General features: G+C 37.7%; 1 protein-coding gene across 1 annotated transcript in view; it reads right to left on the minus strand.

Annotated features, from left to right (window-relative positions):
* Nucleotides 1-1367: 1367 nt before the first annotated feature.
* LOC150076016 (uncharacterized) overlaps nucleotides 1368-24285 on the minus strand; it is a 32398-nt gene continuing 9480 nt past the window's right edge. The window contains exon 2 of the mRNA XM_090387236.1: nucleotides 1368-2240. Coding sequence (XP_090243362.1) covers nucleotides 1368-2240 — 873 coding nt within the window. The remainder of the gene's footprint in view (nucleotides 2241-24285) is intronic.

Here is a 24285-nt window from a genome sequence, read left to right on the forward strand (position 1 = left end):
AGTAGTTTTCTATGTGCTTGGTGTGTACTCCTGTAATTGGATCTTTAAAATTTCTACCATGATTTACAGTCCTGTAGGTATAAAATTGTAATCTGGCTAATATTTGATATTCTGGTATGTTTTCCACTCTTAGATACAATTGTTAAACCAAGAGTGGAGATTGTTGGATCCAACTGTTGAGTGATTTGTCGATCTGGACTGTGTGACCCGGGCCTACTAGTTTAATTGGTTTTTGAAGAAGCTTTCATGAAAAAAGTCTCTAAAAAATTAATAATAGTCAATATCCATCTGCTTTGCTAATAACAAGTGCTCTAATGTTGCTGTCAGTGAAATTCCAGTTGCCTAACAATAGATTAGATATAGAATTTTGATTAATGAAACTTCTGAACCTGCAAAATAACTATTTTTCAGAACTGACTGCTTCGACTGATATTTTGGTAAATGCCAAATGAATCCACACAACTTGATTTTTGCAGAAAGCAAACTGTGGCCAATTACAAGTTCAACATCTCACTTCTTGCAAAATTAGATGGTGCTCTTGAAAATAACCAAGTCCACTTTGGTTATCTTTACAAATTTCACTTGCTGTAAAAAGATCCATATTGAATAGTAAAAATCTAAAAACCTAAAAACTACTTCAAAAACGTGAAAAAACACACAAGAACATAAGAATAAAAGGAAAAAGCATGTGACATCTTCCAATCAGAAAGCTGAATGACAGATGCAACAACAATTGTGGCATCTACCATTCATCAGCCATGACGTTTTCCAGTGGGGGAAGCAATACTATACCCAGTACCCAATACTAGACATTTGCTGAAATTTGCATTCAACCACAAAGTGATTGTAGGAATAAATGGAATAAACTTTCTCTTGTTATTATGGAAGTAGACAGTTTGAAAAAATTTAAAGGATTAGGCAAATTATTAGAAGAGATGAACAAATGAAGTATTTATTTATATATTTTTTAATGACTGATGCTGTTATTAGCTAACTTCTGTACATCATTTTGCCACCATTAATTACTAATAATTTACAATTAATTTATTTGCATCCATTTTAAACAAACAAAAAAAAAATGTTACAAAACATTTAAGTAAATCAATAAAATTTTCTATATTATGATGTACTTCAAAGGTTTATCATAGTCAAAAAAAGACAAAAAGAGAAGCCACATTTTGATTATGCTTTTATTATAGTCAAAAAGCATATTAAAAAATAAATAAACAAAAAAATTTAAAACATTCTCATTTTTAAAAGTACAACTTTTATAAAAATTCCTGTAAACAATAAATATTTTTATTCCATAATTACAAAATATATTATTTACATCTAAATAAATACATTGAAAACAACAAATAACGTCATCACCTTCCTATTCTACTATTATTAAGAGTATATTTATTAAAAATCTCTGATGGTTTCTCTTTTTCCAAAACACACAAATACTTCAGTAAATCAGCAGCATCTTGTACTGTAACTGCTTCTGGCTGTTTGTTAAGTATTGAGGATGCTCTGAGCCTTAGAAGTGAAATTTTAACATCCCATTCAAGTTCATCGATATTCTGTTGCAATTCTTTATCATGATTAACCCGTGCAGCTGCACGTGAAGCATGTGACATGGCATGAGAACATTTTCTTACATTATGTAACATTTGCAATGCATGTGTTAAGTCATGTATAACCAAAGAAACAGAGTTACTCTCCAACTGTAAAAAACTATTCTCTGATAAAACATTGTCAAGGCATTCCTTTTTCTTTGGTACATATGACAGTTTTAAAGGTGGACTTTTAACAGAATTTGATACTGTGTGTGCTTCTTTTGAATTATTTTTATTATACTGCCTTTTAGAACAAGTAGCTGTGGCATTTACTTCACTTTCAGGAGATGAAAGTTTATGTAACCTGTTTTTGGGACTTGCATCCGTTATTTTACTAGGTTTAGATAATTCACCACTGTTTTCTTTTTCATACTCATTTATTTGATTGCATATGTGTTTCAACCTATCAGCAGTGTGAATGATCCCACTTGTACGTCTCATTTGATTAATTTTACTAACTGATTTTGTTTTTTCTAACATCATGTCTTCTGCACTACTATTTTCTGCTCTCGAAAGTGTAGCACTATCAACCTCATGGTCATCTGGCCAATCTAGAAGTCCTAAAAGCTTCTTACCTGTAATCAATGATTGGTGTTCTTTTGTGCTGCTAACTGATGAGTCACTGTTCTGACCTGAATCCTGCAAATATAGTTGATAAAAAAAAAAAAAATATATATATATATATATAGTTATTAATTCAAAACTAATGCCAGTAGCATGGCAAACCTGTTGAGCAAAAATAAGGTTTATATTAATTTTCTTTATTTTCTTAATTTTTATATTATATTTTTTTACTATTTTTCTTACCTGTTTCATTATTCTAATATATATATATATATATATATATAATTTGCATTAATATTAAATTAAATGTTTCTATGTGGCTTTTTAAATAGTTACATTGAAAACCCATTTATATATAAATAAATAAATAAATATATATATATAAACACACAAAACAAAAAAATAATAAATATAGTACACAAGTGGTATTTAAAACAATATTAAACAGAATTTGGATTGGTCCTCGAGGCTGTCAGATTCTCTCAGATATGCCAAGCTGTGCTTGCTACCCAGAAGTCTAAAATGCTGATGGAACTGATATTCAGGTGACATCCAAGTCAAGTGGACCTAATTTCGGTGAAGTCTGGTCAGCCGGTGATAAACAAATCATCTGCTTCCACCTTCACGATGGTGGGACTGTTAGCAATCCTGGGTATAACCAGTGGTGAGCTGTGAATATTTTAACAATGGGCTCGCAGTTTTGCCGACTTTTTGATGTAAAACATACATTGGGGGCTGGGGGGGAAAGGATACCTACCAAGTAAATATGATCGGTCATGGAAGTGATATCATCTGCGGTGTCTGCCAGAGGTGCTTCCCACACTTGCACCACTAGTCGTGTGGTGCACTCACTAGTAGTATGATTAGAGTGTGTGATGCATTTTTCATGACCAGTACGATATCGGGAGTTCCAACATTTTAGAATTTTTTAATAGTATGACGTCACAATCATACTTCTTGAAGTTACTACTGCAGTAAGTATTTGTCATATGACTGCAACAATACAAAGATTTGTCAACAATTTCTTTTTTCATCTCGCATTTTCGCATACGCAGCTGTTCGGGGCACATAACATTCCATTGTTAGGTGCCCCGAACAGCTGCGTATGTCATTTCAACTAAGGTCGGGTACCTCAATTGATGCTGTTTTCAGAGACATTTAGATATGTTGCAGTAGCAAGTATACGTCTCTTACTTTTAAGAGACGTATACTTGCAGACTAGGCACCTGCGCAGTGATCTGATTGAAGTGTATAAGGCCTTGAATGGGTTGAGCACGCTGAATTCTGATGGGATCCTTCCACTTGTTCAGATTACGAACCTAAGGGGGCATAAATTCAAATTAAGAAAAGACAGATGTAGAATAGATGTGTGGAAATTTGCCTTTAGCCAGCGGGTGGTTAATTGCTGGAACAAACTTCCATCTGTCGTTGCGGAAGTCGATTGGTTGAATAAATTTAAGGAGGAACTGGACAGGCATTTGGAGGGAATGGTGTGATTTTTTTTGGCTGATGCTGCATAAGCTCATACACTTGCTTTATTGCATCACATGCCACTACTACTACTTCAGTTATCATAAATCCATTGTAAATCATCATAAATCTTGTCTTTCAGAAATTATGGAAATTTGTGAATGATCAATAAAATATTTACAATACAAAAGCTCCTTTATTTCGTAATCAATATATACAAATCAAAATATCTAAAAGAAACGGGAAGGATGTTTCACATAAACCATCCACTGCGCATGCTCGGCAGATGCGCAACTTTTTTTTACAAATAGGGAAATATAATGGATACATTTTTTCATGGTAAAATTTTAATATTGTGAATAAAAAAATAACACGAAATATTTCCCATATCACACATAATAAAAACTATCACAAAACATTCCACAATATAAAATATATTACATAAAAAACAAACTATTCTAGAAATGGTACACAAAAATCACAGATTACATGAAAAAAAATTATTTCACAAATATTCAAGAAAAATTTATTCTAAAAATTGCCATATACAACAATTTATGCCTTTATTAATATTTGTTGTCGAGCTTTGCTCAATAGCTGAGCGATGATTACAGAAGAATGAGTTGACATAACGATCCAAATCAAATTGAAGCAATGGTTTTCCATTTAGATGTATGGTCATCATAATCTGCAACGTGTTTAATTGTCAACATTATTCATTCATTACCCCAGGGGTTCACGTCTGGTGAATATGGGCTTGGCACACCCAGGGTCCTGAGCCGAATATCACCATTCTTCTCTTTCTTGGTGATTTCCTTTTATTTTTGTCTCTCTCTCTCTCTGAGGGTAACTCGGGAATTTTTTTTTTTTTTTTGGCTGGTTATTCATTGCGCTGAAAGCTCGCTCAGCTTCAGCACTTTTAATCGCAATGGTTTGAAAGATATTTCTGGCTTTCTTAATTGAAAAGGGAATTTCACTCGATTTTAAAGATAAACTGTGTTTGACAAAATCTCTAAAATGATTAATTTTTATTTCATATTTTATCAGAAAACAAATTTTTTATTCGGTTTTCACCGTCTTGCCACCGAGACAAACGTTCTTTCATATTCCACGATTTCGGGTAGCATTTGTTTAAAATTTCTTTCAATGGTATCATTATTTTCTTTATTTAATTTAAAATCACTCTGCTGCATTAATAACTTATCCTTTAAGGATAAAACCATGCATTTAATAACCTGTCACAAGGTAATTTTTTAAATGTGTTCTTACTTTCGATTTCTTCAAATTCTTTCCACTTCAACATTGCTCTCAATTTTAGCTTAATAATTTCCTTCAGAATTTTTCAAATTAGCAATGGCATTGATAGTTCGAATAATTAATTTATCCACTTTTACCATAGGGAATCTGTAAAGCTTCTGAAAAGTAAGAGAGCTCCTGCAGGATGTTGATCATTAGTGCTAAATGGTTAAGAAATTCCAGATTTAAAAGTCCATTTAACAATCCGGAATATTTAATTAACTTTCTGATTCAAAACGTTTGCACAACTGCACAGGATATTCAAAATGTTTGCACAACTGCACCCTTAACCCACAATTGCCATCCGCAAGCTATAAGCTGCTTTTCATAGCCCAAACACACGATTGATCTTTATAGTTTCCACATCAAGTTCCTTAGCAATCATCCTTAATTCGTATAGGTTTTTTGGAGATTGGTGATGATGCATACAGGGGTTTTTTTTTTTTTTTTTAATTATTGCCTGTATGCCATTATATTTTAGAACATTTTCTACACAGTGAAAGCCTCGACGAAATTTCAAAATCTGCCAACATTTCATCTTCATAAAATTTATATAATATCTTAGTTGCCTCAATCTCCCCACTCCCCTCTACATTGCTACTGTCACTAGTTCTTCAAATATTGTGCAAAATGTCGGAATCACAAGGATATTCAGCTATTGTGACCAAGTAATCATAGACAGGAGAAATTTACTGGAAGGCGTGGATCACTCATTTCTCCAAAAAACATACGCCCATTTGTCGGAGTAAAGGGGAACCACAACACAGGTTGACCAGAGGCTATAATCCATGTCGAGATCTTCTTAATCCTCTGACTGGCTATGGAAAGCATACTGACTAGCGCGATTTAGCGGTATGTGACTGCATAGGTTTTATGGACACCACTAACACTGTGAAACGGTAATCTCTTTCACCCTTAATTCTCGCTTTCTAATTGCCTAAAGACCAGAGGTGGGAACAATGAATACAAAGTTGTCTCTCGTAATCCGTCGTTATATGGAAATTTTCTTTGTTCAACAGAAACTATTTTAAATGTAATTACTAGAAGGAATTTTAAAAAATTCGCTATAAAGAAGTTGGTTAAAGAGAGATCCTACTGTAATTAAATCAAAAATGAAGCAATTTTAAAAATACATAACTGATCGATTGTGGCAATAAAATGCTGGGGATGGGGTCCCACTCACCCCACCGGGAAATTATTGAGTATTCAGAGCTGTAGTTTCGGCTCTGGATACTCAATAATTGCATTCAGGATTTCATTTGTAAAATAAATGATCATCTCAACAATGGGCTCACAAATTTTCAAAAAAATAACAATGGGCTCTTGTGAGCCCACTATATCTCACCACTAGGTATAATCCCCACGTGCAAGGTCTGAAATACAGCACCTAGATTACTGGAGGAGACTACCCAGGTGTGAATCAACATAAGAAGGGGTCAAGGTGTGGCACCCACACCACACAGACTAATGCCACTGCTTTGTGTTACCAGGCAACACTAGGTGGTAGATGACTTTCATCAACCGGTGCAATACCACCACTTTGCTTACTGGAGGCTTGAAGTGGTGGAACTCATGTTTAGTCTCCAGAGCAGCGTTTCCCAAACTGGAATCTGCAAATCCCTGGGGGTCCGTAGACCAGTTCCGGGGGAGGGGGGGCGCAAAACAGTAGTTGACCACATATGTATATGTATGCATATAACACATGCATATTATATACAGGGGTCCGGCAAACTTTTTTTGATTTTTGAAAGGGTCCGTAGATCTCAGTAGTTTTGGAACCACTGCTCTAAAGAAAAGATCCAGCAACTCCTCTCCCCCATCTCTTTCATCATGCAGTATGATTGATGCCTTTTGAGGTTATGATGGACATCATGGCGAGATCCAATCATCCTTGCATTTCAGGGATTCAGCTTTAAAATGTCACTGCCTCTACCCTGCCAGATAGTGACTTGAGGGAGTCGGAGTAGTGTGAATGCCGGGGAGCATTGTTGAGGCTTCATTATGTCAAGGAGTCAACAAGTATCTTCTCAACTTTCAAACCCATGCATGGTACTAAGTACCATAGGTTCTAATATCTCTTGTGTTTGGAGTTTTCATTAAAAAAAAAAAAAATTAAATACAACCCTTATAATGAAGGTTTGTATTTTAAATCAAAATCAAAGAATTAAGAATGTTTTAAACTAAAGAATTTAGAATGTTGAATGTCTTTTGTTGTGTGTTTCTTTTCAAGAGTAATGAATGTTATCATTCATTACTCTTAAAAACAACACCCAACATAAGACATTCAACGCCCTTAATTCTAATATTTCTAAATGATTTAATTTAGAAATAATCATGAGTAAGAGACCCGCACTAATTAAAAAAGCATTGCAATATACATTAAAAAAAGAGAAATAATATTTTAATTATGCTGCTGATTTCTTGATGTTATATGTCTTCCTCAGAGAAACTGATATAACATGCTAGTGTTACATAGTAAACTCAAACACAGACTAATAATATGGATACTAGCAACACGCTCTAGCACACTTTAAACATACACACACACAGAGGGGGGGGGGGAGAGAGAGAGAGAGAGAGAATTAATTTTGGGCTAAAAAGGCCTTGGAATCCGGTATTCATAATAAAGGTAAAATTACTGTTTACTCCGGATAAACAAAAACAAATATGCTGTAGGTAGAACCCTTTAATAAGGAAAACTAAAGCAAAAACAAACAAATTAAAACAGAAGCTTTCAAGTCAAAGAGACTCTTCATCAGGTGAATATACAAAGGGTACTAGGAAAGTTTTGCAATACAGCTTTGTTTATTTAATTTTTTCAAAGTAATTTCCTCTACATTCAATACACCTCTCCATCCTCCGAAACCAATCTTTAAACCAGTTCTGCCAAGTTTCACTAGGGAGTAAAGCACACTCATTGTCCCAAGCCCGTAGAAGGTCCTCATCACTGGAAAACCGCCTCCCTTTTAGCTTCATTTTCACATGCGGGAACAGTGCAAAGTCGCAGGGAGCAAGGTCTGGACTGTAGGGAGGGTGCTCGAGAAGTTTCAGTCCTGTTGTGGTCAAATATTCGGTGCAGGCTTTGGCGCGGTGAGCTTTATCATTATCGTGATGGAGGTACCAGGTGTCCATTCTTGACTTTGGCCGCAGGTTCTTCATAGATCCAATGACTTTAGGCAGGCTATTATTATTATTATTTATTATTTGGTTTTTAGGAGCATTAGCAACTAAGGCCATATTGCTCCGGGATATGCGGTGGTCATTCCCTGACCTTTCCGCATCCTCCGTATTTGGTGGTGACGGGCTTGAACCCCGGTCTCATCAAGAAGCGTGTGCTACGCACTGCTGCTCCTTCCCACCTGGCTACGGAGGCGCCTACTTTAGGCAGGCATTGTTCAGTATACCACTTAGCTGTGACTGTCTTCTGCGTGTCCAAAACGACACGTTCCACAATTCCACTCGATTTGAAAAATACAGCTATCATTTTCTTCTTTACAGATCGGGATTTTCTGACAATTACGAGTGTGTCGTCATCATCAAAGACCCAAACTTTGTTTTGAGCCTTGGTCGGCAGATCGTAATAGTACAGCCAAGTCTCGTCACCTGTCACGATGTTGTTCACATACCCAGATTGTCCCTTATCAAACTTTTTTAACATCTCCCGGCACCAAGTCACACGTCGTGTCATCTGCTCTTCAGTCAGTTGATGCGGCACCCAGAGAGAACAAAGTTTCTTCACGTGCAAATGATCTTGCAGAATCGAACGAATTGCTGGTGCATTTAGGCCCAAAGTATCCTCTATCTGTTGGTAGGTCACTCACAAGCATTTTCCTCACAGCAGTAACGTTTTCCTCCGTAACTGACGTTCGTGGCCTTCCCGGCCCCTCAGAATCCTCCAGAGTGAAATTTCCCCTTTGGAATTCTCTATACCACCTGAATATCGTTGTACGATGTGGGCAATCATCATCTAGTGCAAGAGTCATTTCTTCTAAGCACTGGTCTATAGTTAAAACACGCACGAAATTATACCGCAAAACTGTCCTTATCTCATTTCGTGACCACGATGCCATCGCAAGCACTTTACACTCTCACTACTAATGAATAACTGAGCCCATCGACTTGGCGCGGCGGCTACTATGCACGTATGAACATGTCTCAACATGCAGCAACAAGCAGCTTCCTGTGATTCATTGTTGCGTCATATTGCAAAACTTTCCTAGTACCCTTTGTATGTTAGTTCGAAAACAAAGAATGCCCGATCGTGGTCATGTGGGAAAAACAAAGCGTCGCACAAGTGCAAGCAGCAATTACTGGTTGGAGCTGGATGTTTGTAGCTGTGACTGCAAAGTGCATACATGGGATGGGTGCCAACGTTCATCACACTGGAGGATAACTGTATCACGTATCCATAATAGGATGGATACGTGATCCTTTATTGCAGTTAAAAGTACCATGGCAACCTGATATGTGGAGTGATTCTAGCCCAATCGTCGGTGGTAATTCAGCAAGTGGTTGATGACTTCGATGTCTCGGCCAGAGATGACCAGTAATGCTCTACGACTGCCGAGTGCTCTGAATCAGCAGACCAGATTGCCCATTCGTGCACTGAGATCTGGTCTCTGAGTCTTCCGCTAGATTTTCCAATGTAACCACTACTGCAGTCATCGCAGGAAATGCAATACACCGAGCTGCTCCGTAACAGGGGGGGTCGGCATTTTTACTCTGAGAGGAGGGATCGCAATTTTCTGCAGGTAGTTGTAAACATTTTACCCAGTGGGTGTGTAGGATTTTAGGCATTATGACATGCCAGGGTAATAGGGGATAAAGGCGGCCAAGGTCGTGTTATCATTGTTGGAGGCCCTAGGGTGTGCTGCGTTCTCATGTGCCTGCAGATCACATTTGTCTAGGGCACAGGTAGGGTAGCCACATTTGGACAGATCAGTCTTTACCCTCATAACATCCTTCATCCGTGGAACTGGAATGGGTCCAGGTACAGGCGAAAAGAGTGCGTGCAGTACTCAGATGCTGGCTGTGGGAGTGTGCCAATCTATAGTTGGTGAATTAGCCAGCACACATTGGTTTACGGTAGACCGAGATTCTTAAATGTGTGCCCTCGCGCTGAACTAGAACATCCAGAAAGGAGAGGGCATTGTCAGACTCTAGTTCGATGGTGAACTGGATAAACGGTGACAGAGAAGTCAGTCTTCCGAGCCCCGGGGGATGATTTACAAACACATCTGTAACGACACCAGAAGGTGATTGGATCTGGTAATTTTGAGAATATGCAAGTCCTCCAGCTCTTCCGTGGAAATATATGCCATGACAGAGCTGAAGGGGGTACCCATTTCCGTGCTGTGGATCACACCACACCACCAGTCAAACACAAGCTGAGAGCAGCACAAAATGTCTTCAGCAGATAGTGAGATTCTATTGAGCAGGGTGGAGTTGCTGTCCTATAGTTGTCTGGCGCATGTGATGGCTTGTTGAACTCGGACCGAAGTGAACAAAGACAACTCCAAACGAGGCCATGACTTGGTCTTCAGAGATGGCAAGGTTTGAAATCAGGCATAAGACTCTCCACTGTTCAATACTGTACAGTCAGTATTAGCATTAGTAGAGACATATGATGCAAGAAAGCAAGCTTATTCAGCATCAGCCAAAAAAAAAAAAAAACACACCACTCCCATTTCACCCCTCCGTTCGTTCGAAATACCTGTCCAGTTGAGCCTTAAATTTGTTTAGGCTATCAACTTCAACAACAAATGATGGAAGTCGGTTCCACCAACCAACCACCCGCTGGCCAAAGGCAAATTTCCGCAAATCTATCCGACATCCGTCCTTCCTCAATTTGAATTTATGCCCTCTGAGGTGATTATTCTGAGCAAGAGGAAGAATCCCATTGGCATTGAGCATGCTTAAACCATTCAAAGCCTTATACACCTCTATCAGATCACCTCGCCGGTGCCTAGTCTCCAGACTCTGTAATTTGCAAAACTTAAGCCTTTCTTCGTAAGAGCAACCCTTTGTTCCATTCACTAACCTTGTTGCCCTTCTCTGTACACGTTCCAGCAGCTCTACATCCTTCTTGAAATGAGGCTTCCAGACCTGTATACAGTACTCAAGATGTGGCCCAACCATTGCCTTATACAAGGGAATAATCACCTCCTTATCCCTGCTAGAAAAATTCCTGTATATCATTGACAAGACACCATGAGCTACTCTTGCAGCTCGTCTGCACTGCTCAGAGAACTTCATATCTGCCTGCACAATTATCCCCAGGTCCTTTTCATTCTCCACCACTGTCAGTGTAGTACCACAGAGTTGATATGTTGCTCTGGGGTTACTGTTTCCCATACGTAGTACTTTACATTTGTCAATGTTAAACTTCATTTGCCACCTCTCAGCCCATCTGTTCAACCTTTCCAGATCCTGTTGCAGCAGCATAGCGTCAGTAGTGTCCTTAACAACCCTGCCAACCTTTGTATCATCTGCAAACTTGGACATTAAACTTGATATACCATCATCAATATCATTCATAAACACCGAAAACAACAACGGACCCAACACTGAACCCTGAGGAACTCCACTAATAACATTAGTCCACGTTGAGCAGTGTCCATTGATTACCACTCTCTGTCTTCTGCCACTCAACCATCCCCCTATCCATAGCAGCAATTTGCCTCCAATGCCACACTGCTCCAATTTGTGCAGCAGTCTTCCATGTGCAACAGTATCAAAAGCCTTTCTAAGATCCAAATATATAATTTCAAAGTGATTCACTGCATCCAGTTCTTTTGTGACTACATCATAGTATCCAATCAAATTCGTCAGGCAAGACCTGCCCTTAATAAAACCATGCTGCGTCTGAACTATAACTGAATTCTTGTCTAGATGATCCTGCAGTGCTTCGTTAACCAGTGCCTCCATTAATTTTCCTGGAACAGAAGTTAAACTAACAGGTCTATAATTACTTGTGTCAGCCTTTGATCCTCCTTTGTGAATTGGGGTTACATTTGCACATCTCCAGTCTATGGGTACCTCCCCTGAGTCCAAAGAAGCTCTCATAATTATGATTAGGGGTTTGCTTACTTCCTTTGCTGCCTCCTTTAATATAACTGGATAGATCCCATCCACCCCAGGTGCCTTTTTTATGTTTATCCTCAACAATCTCTCCTCCACTTTCCTCTCAGTTATTACAAAATCATCTACCTCACTGCCAATGTCTACTTTACCTACGTCATTCTCCTTCCTGAATAACTCCTCATGCGTGAATGTAGATGCAAAATACTTGTTTAGATTGTTAGCCACCTGAGCAGGATCCTCAACTGTTGAACCCTCAATATCCAGTGGACCAATCTGATTCATCCCTTTCCTTCTTGAGTTTAAATAGGTAAAGAACTCTTTTCTGTTTTTCTTTGCATCCTTTGCCAAAGATTTTTCGTAGTCTGCCTTTGCCTGCCTAATCTCCTTTGTGACTTGGTTACAGACCAACTTATATCTATCATAGGCTTCCATGTCGCCCATTAATTTGTATGTATCCCATGCATTTTTCTTCTCTGCCATATGCCTCATTAGTTCATCTGACATCCATTTAGGCCTAAACCTTGAACAATATTTCTCAGTTGGTATGTAAAGCCTGGTAGCTCCAAGATTAGTTCCTTGAATGCTTCCCATTTTGAGTTTGCTGTTGGTAACATCATCAGTTGGTCCCACTGTATAGAATTTAAATACTGTCTCAGACCATCATAGTCGCCTTTACGAAAACAAAAACCATTCCCTTTACCTCTGATGGTAGTTACCTCCTTGAGTAAATCCACTTCAACACACTGTGATCACTGCCACCTAGTGGTTCATTTATCTGCAGATTCTTAATGCATGAAAAATCACTACTGATAATCAGATCAAGAGTATTGCTCCCTCTTGTTGCCCCTCTTGTTGCCTGATGTAGAAAACAATCATCCAATAAATCCACAAAAGCCTGGCTAGTGTGTGAGTGACCAACCCACAAATTCCAGTCAATATCTGGGAAATTAAAATCCCCCATTATAAGATTCTCTGATTTACTGGCCCACTCCATTTCCCTGTACAATATCTTATTATACTCATCAGAGTCATTAGGCCTATAGCACACTCTCAATTTTGATTTCCCTATGCTTATGTCACACCAAACTGACTTGACACTGCCCGTCTATCGATGTTGACTGGCTTCACTTCCTTGGATTTTATGTGTTTCTTAACTAATAGCATAACCCCTCCTCCCCTCCTGTCCTGTCTATCCTTTCTATACACATTGTATTCCCCAAATTCCAGTTCTGCATTCCTTATATCTGTTGACACCACGTCTCTGATATCCCAACAATATCTGCCTTTGATGTTTTGAGCAATACCTGAAATTCATCAAATTTATTTACCAAACTCCTAGCATTGGTGTACACGCAAGTATGCATGCACCTGTTTCTATTCTTAGCTACCCTAACACAACCCATGTGTTTACTTGTACCGCAATGACTCCCAGCAGTCTCTGAAATATCTTGCATCTTGTTTTTCAGGCTTCTGCTCATTTCAATAGAAGCAGTGCAAGAATCACTTCCACCTCTGCCAGTGGCTACTGTTAATCTATTAATCCTTGTATCTCACCCAACTAGCAGTTTTCCGAACCACCTAACACTGCCTCGACAGCATCAGCAAAAATTCTTGCACCCTTTCTATTTAAGTGTATCCCATCCCTGTAGAAGCAGTCTCTCCTGTTAACAAGTACAGACCAGGCTGAAAAAAATTCTACCCCTTGAGCCTTGCACAATCCCTCCAGGGCCGAATTGATCGACAAAGCTCTCATCATATACTCCCTCCTATCGTGTCTGGGCAGTATTGCCAACAAGAGGTGATAGCAGTCTGGTGACAAACTTCAATAGTTCATACATCAGGGAATTGCAATAAGAAACAACTGGTTGCAAGGGGACACTTGGCTTATGTACCTTTGGCAATCCATAGAACCTCGGAGACCTTCCAACACAGAATTGCTGAGTCGAAATACTTGGCATTCGCAGAGCATTACTGGTCATCTCAGCACAATCTTGACTCACACCGAGACATCAAAGTCATCGACCACTCATAAAATTACCACTAAGTTGTGGCTAAAATCACTCCACATATCAGATTGTCATGGTGCTTTTAATTGCAATAAAGGAGCACGTATCCATCCTATTATGGAAGCGGTTATCCTCCAGTGTGATGAATGTTGGCACCCACCCCATGTATGCACTTTGCAGTCACAGCTACAAACATCTAGCTCCAACCAGTAATTGTTACTTGCACTCGTGCCACGCTTTGTTTTTCCCACATGACCACGACCGGGCATTCTTTGTTTTCGAACTAACATATATTCACCTGATGAAGAGTCTCTTTGTTTTCATACTAATGTGAATTCAGCTCATGAAGAGTCTCTTTGACTTGAAAGCTTCTATTTTAATCTGCTGTAATTTGTTTGTTTTTTCTTTAGTTTACCCTATTAAAGTTAAACTAAAAAATTAGCATCTTTAATAAGAATTAGTCATGGACAAACCTCTTGACATTTATACACAGCAGGGAGGAATAAAAATTTATATTTTTTGGCATTACAGTTAATTGTTATGTACTGAAATTTAAGATTAACAGCTCAATAAAATTTTATGGTAGTAGAATATATGTCTATATAAGGATGAACTGCATAAAAATTTAATTATATTCATAATATATTAAGTTGTTAAGATGAAGTGAAATATATAAGGTGGATTTCATTATGTAAAATAACAATAACTAACCGTAACCAATTAAGTAATTTACATTAGGTATATCAAAGACAGTTATTAGTTGTCATTTATAATATTTATATTATATGTGTTAAATGTCTTTAACACATATAATAGCACAACAGTTCCAGTGTGGGTGAAGGTTTTATAGCTCCAGCTAATAGAGAAGTTTTTCTTAAATTTTTACCATTTTATTAACTAAACTGGCATATTAATTTATTTGCTAGAAGTAGCTTTATATTCCTAGTTATGATACTTAGTTTATTTTAAACTTAGAAAGAGATTTTGTGAGTTATTACTTAGTATCGGTAAAACTTGTACCATTCAAAACTTGCCGCCATTGTGTAGTACTGATACAGAATAGCATTATATATATCTCGAACTTGATAACATAAGGCATAACGTAAAACTAGATAGCATAATATGTAGTACTGTAGTAGGAATCTGTTAGCTTAGTATAGTATTGGCAATTAATCAATTAAATTTATAAATCCTTTAAATGTTTATTGTTAATTAAATTGTATTTAAACGGAAATCATGCACCAGAGTAGAGTAGCAAAGCAACTTGTGCAAAGTAGCGAAAGTGCTGTGGTTTGCGGGAGAACCGAAGGGGACGATTCGCCAACACATCAGTCTAAAAAAATGTGCAAAATGCCACTTTTGTGGATCTCTCTTGAATAAGACATGATCTAACTATGGAGGATGTCTTTGTGTCTGCTAGATGCAGAGAATGTGAAGAAATTAGGCGCCAACTCAGTGTTCTGATGGGTGTCTATGAGAGTTTGATGAGTCAAGTGGATGACCACAAAGGAATTAAAATGGGGGGGGCCCATCAAGTACTCAGCTGCATAACTCAACACCAAAGTTCATTCTTATGCACCAGGAAACACAGCGGCAACCCCAGGGCAGAATGCACTGGTCCCACAGGCGCTAGTTATTGTTGGTGACTCAATTATCAGGGAAACAGGAAATACATTCTGCAAAAAGGATAGTGGAATAAGACCAGGATATGTCTGTCAGGGACAAAAGATGACATTGTAGGGCAGATATTACCTTTTAAGGGCACAAAAAGTGGTATCGTTGTACATGTTGGCACTAATGACATTAAGTGTAGGAGATCTGCAGAATTACTAAGCAAGTACAGATCAATGTTGAAAAAAAGTTGCGATTTATGGTTAAATTTGGAAGTGTCTGCAATCCTGCCCAGAAACGATAGGAGGAAGTATATGATGAGAGCCTTGTCAATCAAATCAGTCCTGGAGAGATTGTGCAGGGCTCATGGGGTAGAATTTTTCACAGCATGGCCTGTGCTTGTTAACAGGAGAGACTGCTTCTACAGGGATGGTATACACTTAAATAGAAGGGGTGCAAGAATATTTGCTGATGATATCAAGGCAATGTTAGGTAGATTGGAAAACTGCTAGCTTGGGGAGGGGATTCACAGACTTGAATTAATGTTAGATTAACAGTGGCCACAGGCAGAGGTGGAAATGATTCTTGCACTGCTTCTATTGAAATGAGCAGCAGCCTGGAAAGCCAGTTGCTGGGGATTTCAGGAACTGCTTGGAGTCATGAAACAAGTAAATACATGGGCTGTGTTAGAGTAACTAAGAGTAAGAAAAGGTGCATGTATACTTGCACATACACCAATGCTAGGAGTGTAGTACATAAATTTGTACTATACTTATAAATTTGTACTATACATAAATTTGTACTACACTCCTAGTACAAAAATAAAAGATGACTTTGAAGTGCTGGTTACAACATTCAAGGTGGATACTGTTGGAATATCAGACACGTGGTGCCACTCAGATATATGGGATGCAGAATTGGAATTTGGGGAGTACAATGTGTACAGAAAGGATAGACATGATAGGAAGGGAGGAGGGCAGTGGTGAGCTATAGTGGGCTCGCATGGGCTCACGAGAACCCATTGTTATTATTTTTTTTAAATTTGCGAGCCCATTGTTGAGATGATCATTTATTTTACAAATGAAATCCTAAATGCGCAATTATTGAGTATCCAGAGTCGAAACTACGGTGGGACGAACGGGGCCCCATCCCCAGCATTTTAATGGCGCAATCAATCGGTTATGTATTTTAAAATTGCTTCATTTTTGATTTAATTACTGTCGGACCTCTGTTTAACCAAATTCTTCATACCGAATTTTTTTAAAATTCCCCTTGGTAATTACATTTAAAATACAGTAGTTTCCATAGAACAAAAATTATTTCCATGTAACGAACAGATTAGGAGAGACAACTTTGTATGCATTGTTTTCACCTCTGGCCTTTAGGTAATTAGAAAGAGCGAATTAAGGGTGAAAGGGATTACCGTTCCACAACGTTAGTGGCGTCCGTAAAACTTATGCAGCCACATTCCGAGAAGTCGCGCTAGTCAATATGCTTTCCATAGCCAGTCAGAGGATTAAGATTCCCGACATGGATAATAGCCTCTGGTCAACCTGTGTTGTGGTTCCCCTTTACTCTGACAAATGGGCGTATGTTTTTCGGAGAAGTGAGTGATCCATGCCTTCCAGTAAATTTCTCCTGTCTATGTTTACATGGTCACAGTAGCTGAATATCTGAGTGATTCCGATATTTTGCAGTATTCAAAGAACTAGTCACAGTAGCAACATATGGGGAGGGGGGTTGAGGAAACTAAGATATTATATAAACTTTACGAAGATGAAATGTTGACAGATTTTGAAACTTTGTCGAGCCTTTCACTGCGTAGAAAATGTTCTAAAATATAATGGCATACAGGCAATAATTTAAAAAAAAAACTGTATTACCAATCTCCAAAAAACTAGTGTGAATTAAGGATGATTGCTAAAGAACTTGATGTGGAAACTACAAAGATCGGTAATATGTTCGGGCTATGAAGAACAGCTTGTAGCTTGCAAATGGTAATTGCGAGTTATGGGAATTATCCTGCATTGTTTTTTTTTTTTTTTTTATGAAAACCCCAAACACGAAAGGTATCAAAACCTATAGTACTTAGTACCATGCATGGGTTGAAGGAGAAGTATGGGGGGAGGGGGATTGTGCAAACATTTTGAATCAGAGGCCGCTGTAGCCCAGTGGTCAGGCGTGCGAGTGCATAAATATACGTGCCTTGAGTGACCCAGGTTCAAGCACCATGACTGCTGAATACGGTGCTGTTTCTTGTATTCTCTCTACCTTGTGAACTCCTCTGACCGTGTGGTCGCCCTGGAATATAATTTATTTTTATTTGAGATTGTTAAAGTGACTTTTAAATCTGGAATTTCTTAACCATTTAGCACTAATGATCGACATCCTGCAGGAGCTCTCATACATTTCAGAAGCTTTACAGATTCACTATGGCAAAAGCAGATAAATTAATTATTCGAACTATCAATGCTATTGCTAACTTGAAAAATTCTGAAGGAAAATATGAAGCTAAAATTGAGAGCATGTTGAAGTGGAAAGAATTTGAAGGAATCAAAATCGAAAGTAAGAACAGTAAAATTACCTCGTGACAAGTTATTAAATGCATTGTTTTATCCAGGATAAGTTATTAATACAACAGGGTGATTTTAAATTAAATAAAGAAAATAATCGTACCATTGAAAGAAATTTTAAACATATTCTACCGGAAATCAATCGTGGAAGAACTTTCGTCTCGGTGGCAAGACTGTGAAAACCAAATAAGAAATTTGTTTTCTGACAAAATATGAAATAAAAATTAATGATTTTAGAGATTTTATCGAAGACAGTTTATCTATAAAATCGAGTGAAATTCCCTTTACAATTAAGAAAGCCAGAAATATCTTTGAAACCATTGCGATTAGCAGTGCTTAAACTGAGCGAGCTTTCAGCGTAATGAATAATATCGTGTGAATGAGTGAATAAATGAATGAATAATGTTGAAAATTAAACACATTGCAGATTATGATGACCATACATCTAAATGGAAAACCATTGCTTCAATTTGATCCAGATCATTATGTATATATTAATAAAGAAGTAAATTTCATATGGCAATTTTTAAAAGAAAATTTTCTTGAATATTTGTGCAATATTTTTTTCATGTAATCTGTGATTTTTGTGCACCTTTTCTAGAACAGTCTGTTTTTTATGTAATATTTGTTTTTATATTCTAGAATGTTTTGTGATAATTCGTTATTTGTAATATGGGAAATATTTTTGTTATTTTTTATTTGAAATATTAAAATTTTAAAATAAAAAAAATGTATCCACTATATTTCCCTAGTTGTAAAAAAAAGAATAAAAACGTCGCGCGTCTGTCGAGCACGAGCGGTAGATGGTTTTATGTGAAACATCCTTTGGGCGGGGGATACCAACCGAGTAAATCTGATCGGTCACTTCCGTGACCGATCAAGATTTACTCGGTAGGTACCCCCCATCCCCTCCAAAAAGATGTTTCACATCAAAAGGTCGGCAAAAGTGCGAGCCCATTGCTAAAATATTCACAGCTCACCACTGCAGGAGGGGTTATGCTGTTAGTTAAGAAAAAAAACCTACAGAAGTGCATCCAGTTGACATAGATGGGCAGTGCAATGTTCAGTCAGTTTGGTGTGACATAAGTACTGGGAAGGCAAAACTGAGGGTAGGAGTTTGTTATAGGCCTGATGACTCTGATGAGTACAATCAACAATTATACAGAGAAATAGAGTGGGCCAGTAAATCAGATTGTCTTATAATGAGGGATTTTAACATCACAGATATAGTCTGCAACTTGTGGATTGGTCACTCGCACACTAGCAAGGCTTTTGTGGATTTATCGGATGATTGTTTTCTACAGCAGCAATATTAGAGAAGCAACAAGAGGGAGTAACATTCTTGGTCTGATTATCAGCAGTGATTATTAATGCATTCAGAATTTGCAGATAAAAGAACCTCTAGGTGGCAGTGATCACAGTGTACCGATGTGGGATTTACTCAGTGCTTTTTTGTAAGAAAAAAAAAATTAAAAGAATATGAAAAGTACTCTAAAATTTTTTTTTCCTGATGCTGTTACTTTAGTAGTAATGTTTTTAGAATAAAAGCAACAGATTAAGTATATTAACACAGTTTATTAAGCATAAATTTATTATTCAAGTATATAAAAAAAATAAGTAAATGTGAATAAAATAAGTAAAAAATAATAACATAACTAAAAATAATTTCATAATTAAGTTTTTGTAGAATATTCCAAATTTTTATTAAGTTCTCATTCGACACCCTAAGCCAGGGGTCGGCAACCTTTTTTGAGCGAAGAGCCATTTTTGATCTAATTAAAAAAAAAGAGAGAGAGAATCCTAAGAGCCGCACCTCAGCTCAAGCTGGGAGGGGAGGAAGGCGAGAGATTTTTAAGAAATGGAATAGTGGGAAGGTGTTTATTAAAAAATATATATTTTGAAATATTATTTATTAATACTGAAAAAATGTAACAAACATCCAATTAGGTACAAATTAATGTGACTTTTGCTGATGAACTTCTTGAGCAAGTGTCTCTCAACATCATGCATGTTGTAATTAAACATGCTCACATTGTTCACACGACGGTTTCTTGATTTATTTTTAATATTGTTCATGTTCAAAAATATTTGCTCGCAGAAATACGTCGAACCAAAAACTGAGAGAAGACCAAACACAAATATTTTAAAATTTATATATGGGTCCAGTAAGCTACACCATGCATCAAACACAATTCGGTCTGCATTTTAAACTCATCTTTCGCCGTCCATTTATGTAGAATTGCAAGGGCAGCCTTTTGCCTCTCCAAATCCTCAATTTCAGTTTTAAGGTATTTTAGTCTTGCTTCCACATGTCCTTGATTTTTAAGTCCTTTAACTCCATTTCAAATTGTGCTTCATGTGAGCTGTAAAGTTAAAAAATCGCAATTGGGTTAAAAGAGCTGCCGAACCTTGTCCTATGCCGACTTCTTTTTTCCTCTTTGTGTGTCAGTTGCTGAATGATGTTTCTGAAGCAGCCACGAATCGGCATATTTTGCTGGATCGAAGCGGGTCAGCGGTGGGCCTAAAATTTTAAGAAACAGTAGTGAAGAAACTGTGTTTGTCATCAACGAAGCGCTGGTTGGGCCGGCGATCAGATTCATTTGTGAAAATCCTCGTTCACATTCACTCGATGAAATTGGTATCGTACTCAGACCGTTCATTAAATTCTTCATTTCCTCCAAAACCTTCTTATCAATTAGGTATCCCCGAAATTCACGAATTGCATCTCTTACATTTAACTATAACCTAATTGACAATTTTCTAATTTCACTTTCACCAAATGCCAACAATTCATGTTTAGAAGGATTAATACCTTCGTTGTACTCATTTCTGTCTCTCGTCATCAGTATTGTCACTAGTTCTTAAATTTGAATTTTTTTTTTTTTTTCCCATTTCAAATTGTGCTTCATGTGAGCTGTAAAGTTAAAAAATCGCAATTGGGTTAAAAGAGCTGCATGCGGCTCGTGAGCCGCAGGTTGCCGAACCTTGTCCTATGCCGACTTCTTTTTTCCTCTTTGTGTGCCAGTTGCTGAATGATGTTTCTGAAGCAGCCACGAATCGACATATTTTGCTGGATCGAAGCGGGTCAGCGGTGGGCCTAAAATTTTAAGAAACAGTAGTGAAGAAACTGTGTTTGTCATCAACGAAGCGCTGATTGGGCCGGCGATCAGATTCATTTGTGAAAATCCTCGTTCACATTCACTCGATGAAATTGGTATCGTACTCAGACCGTTCATTAAATTCTTCATTTCCTCCAAAACCTTCTTATCGATTAGGTATCCCCGAAATCCACGAATTGCATCTCTTACATTTAACTATAACCTAATTGACAATTTTCTAATTTCACTTTCACCAAATGCCAACAATTCATGTTTAGAAGGATTAATACCTTCGTTGTACTCATTTTCTGTCTCTCGTCATCAGTATTGTCACTAGTTCTTAAATTTGAATTTTTTTTTTTTCCCCCTTTTTTTTGAAACTGTCCAAAATGTTGGTGTTATTCAGATATTCAGGTACTGTGCCATGTAAACAAAGATAGGGAAAATTTACGGAAAAATGTGGATAACGCACTTCTGCCAAACAACAGATGATTATTTGTCGGGGTAAAAGAAAATCACTTTTCTAATTCCCGAACGGAGAGCTTACAGTTGATTCACAAAGGTATCCAACCTACAGCCCGCGAGGAAAGTGAACTAAATCAGCATTTTAAATTTTGTTAATTATCAAAAAAATTCTCATTAAATGTTTTGTTCAGTAAATGTAATTGTGTATTGTACTTAATAAAAGTTTCAAATATTTCAATTTTACTTTTACATACCAGATATGGAAAATGTAACACACTAAAGAAATCTAACTTTGAATTTTTTGAATATGGCTCCTGTACGAGAAAAGGTTGGACACCACTGCAGTAATAGAAGATGGGCCAGAGCCCATTGGGAAGGCGCCTCCGTAGCCAGGTGGGAAGGAGCAGCAGTGCATAGCACACGCTTCTTGATTAGACCGGGGTTCGAGCCTGTCACCACCAAATACAGAGGATGTGGAAAGGTCGGGGAATGACCACCGCATATCCCGGAGCAATATGGCCTTAGTCGCTAATGCTCCTAAAAACCAAAACAACAACAACAACCCATTGGGAATACACCTTGATCTGCTCACTCTTGACTAGCGCGACTCCTCCATATGACGGAGGGATGATCGGATTGGTTTTACCATGTACCACTAAGTTGTAGAATGCTTTAGTTCTCTTAATTCGTGCAGCAGGATTAATTGCCTAAATTGCCTGAAGGCCGGAAATGCGAACGGTGTGTACCGAGTTCTCCTAATCCGTTCGCTATATGAAAATTTTCTTTTCTCAACGGAAACTATTTTAAATGTAACTTCAAAGGGGAATTCAAAATAATTTGCTATAAAAGGACTTCGTTAAACAGAGGCCCGACTGAGTAATTTAGAATTATAAAAATGGTTATACAGTTTTATATAGAAAATATCTTAACAATAGACAGTAAAAAATGCAAATTTAGTTAAATAATTTTAAGCTTATTTGAACAGTAGGGAAAAGTTAAAAAAAATTTACGAAATATTACAAATTTCGAAGTGCACTGCATCCAAATGTCACACGTCACTGTTAATAAAGGTGCCAGTACGCCGTGCTGTCCCAAAAAAAAGCACTCGATTTACTTAATGACGTAACTACCATCAGGGATAAAGGAGAGGGTTTTGGCTTTCGTAGAGGTGACTACAGTAGTTTCAGACATTTTTAAGTTCTATACAGTAAGACCAACTGATGGTGTTACCAACAGCAAATTCTAAATGGGATGCATTCAAGGAAGTAATTTTGGAAGCTACTAGACTTTCTGTACTAAGAAATACTGCTTTAGGTTTAGGCCCAAATGGATGTCAGATGAACTAATGAGACTCGCGGCACAGAAGAAAAATGCATGGGATGCACATAAATTGTCAGGCGACACAGAAGCCTATGATAGATACAAGCTAGTCTGTAATCAAGTCACAAAGGAGGTTAGGCAAGCGAAGGCAGATTATGAAAAATCTTTAGCAAAGGATGCAAAGAAAAACAGCAAAGACTTCTTTACTTACATAAACTCTAAAAGGAAGGGGATGAATCAGATTGGTCCACTTGATATCACTGGTTTGATTGTAGATGATCATTCTCAGATAGCTGCCGAACTAAATGAGTATTTTGCATCTACATTCACACATGAGGAGTTATTCAAGGAGGAGTGGGCCAGATGTTTATCAAACTCTAACAGGGAGTTAAATGATTTTGTAATAACTGAGGGCAAAGTGGAGGAGAAACTATTGAAGTTGAACATAAGAAAGACACCTGGGGTAGATGGGATCTATCCAGTTATATTAAAGGAGGTAGCAAAGGAAGTAAGTAAACCCTTAGCCATAATTATGAAAGCATCCTTGGACTCGGAGGAAGTTCCCATGGACTGCAGATGTGCAAATGTATCTCCAATTCACAAAGGGGGATCAAAGGGCGAGATAATTACAGACCTGTTAGTTTGACTTCTGTTCCAGGGAAAATAATGCTGTCACTGGTTAAAGAAGCAGAACCATCTAGACAAGACAGCAGTAAATAATTCAGATACAGCATGGGTTTGTCAAGGGAAAGTCTTGTCTGACCAATTGATTGGATACTATGATATCATATACTTGGATTTCAGGAAAGCTTATGATACTTTTACACATGGAAGACTGCTGTACAAATTCGAGCGGTATGGTATTAAGGGTAAGTTGCTACAATGGATAAAAGAGTGATTGAGTGGGAGAAGACAGAGAGTGGTAATCAATGGATACTACTCTTCATGGACTATAATCATTAGTGGAGCCTCCCAGGGTTTGGTCTTGGGCCCAATGTTGTTTTGTATATTTATCAATAATATTGATGAAGGTATATCAAGCTTAATGTCAAAGTTTGCAGATGATGCAAAGGTTGGCAGGGTTGTTAATAACAGTAATGACAGTATGCTGCTGCAATGAGATCTGGAAAAGCTGGGTAGATTGGCTGAGAAGTGGCAACTGAAGTTTAACATTGACAAATGCAATGTTCTGCATATG

The sequence above is a fragment of the Mastigoproctus giganteus genome, chromosome 13 (genome assembly GCF_048544385.1).
Source record: "Mastigoproctus giganteus isolate SK-2022 chromosome 13, ASM4854438v1, whole genome shotgun sequence".
Lineage (NCBI taxonomy): Eukaryota > Metazoa > Arthropoda > Arachnida > Uropygi > Thelyphonidae > Mastigoproctus > Mastigoproctus giganteus.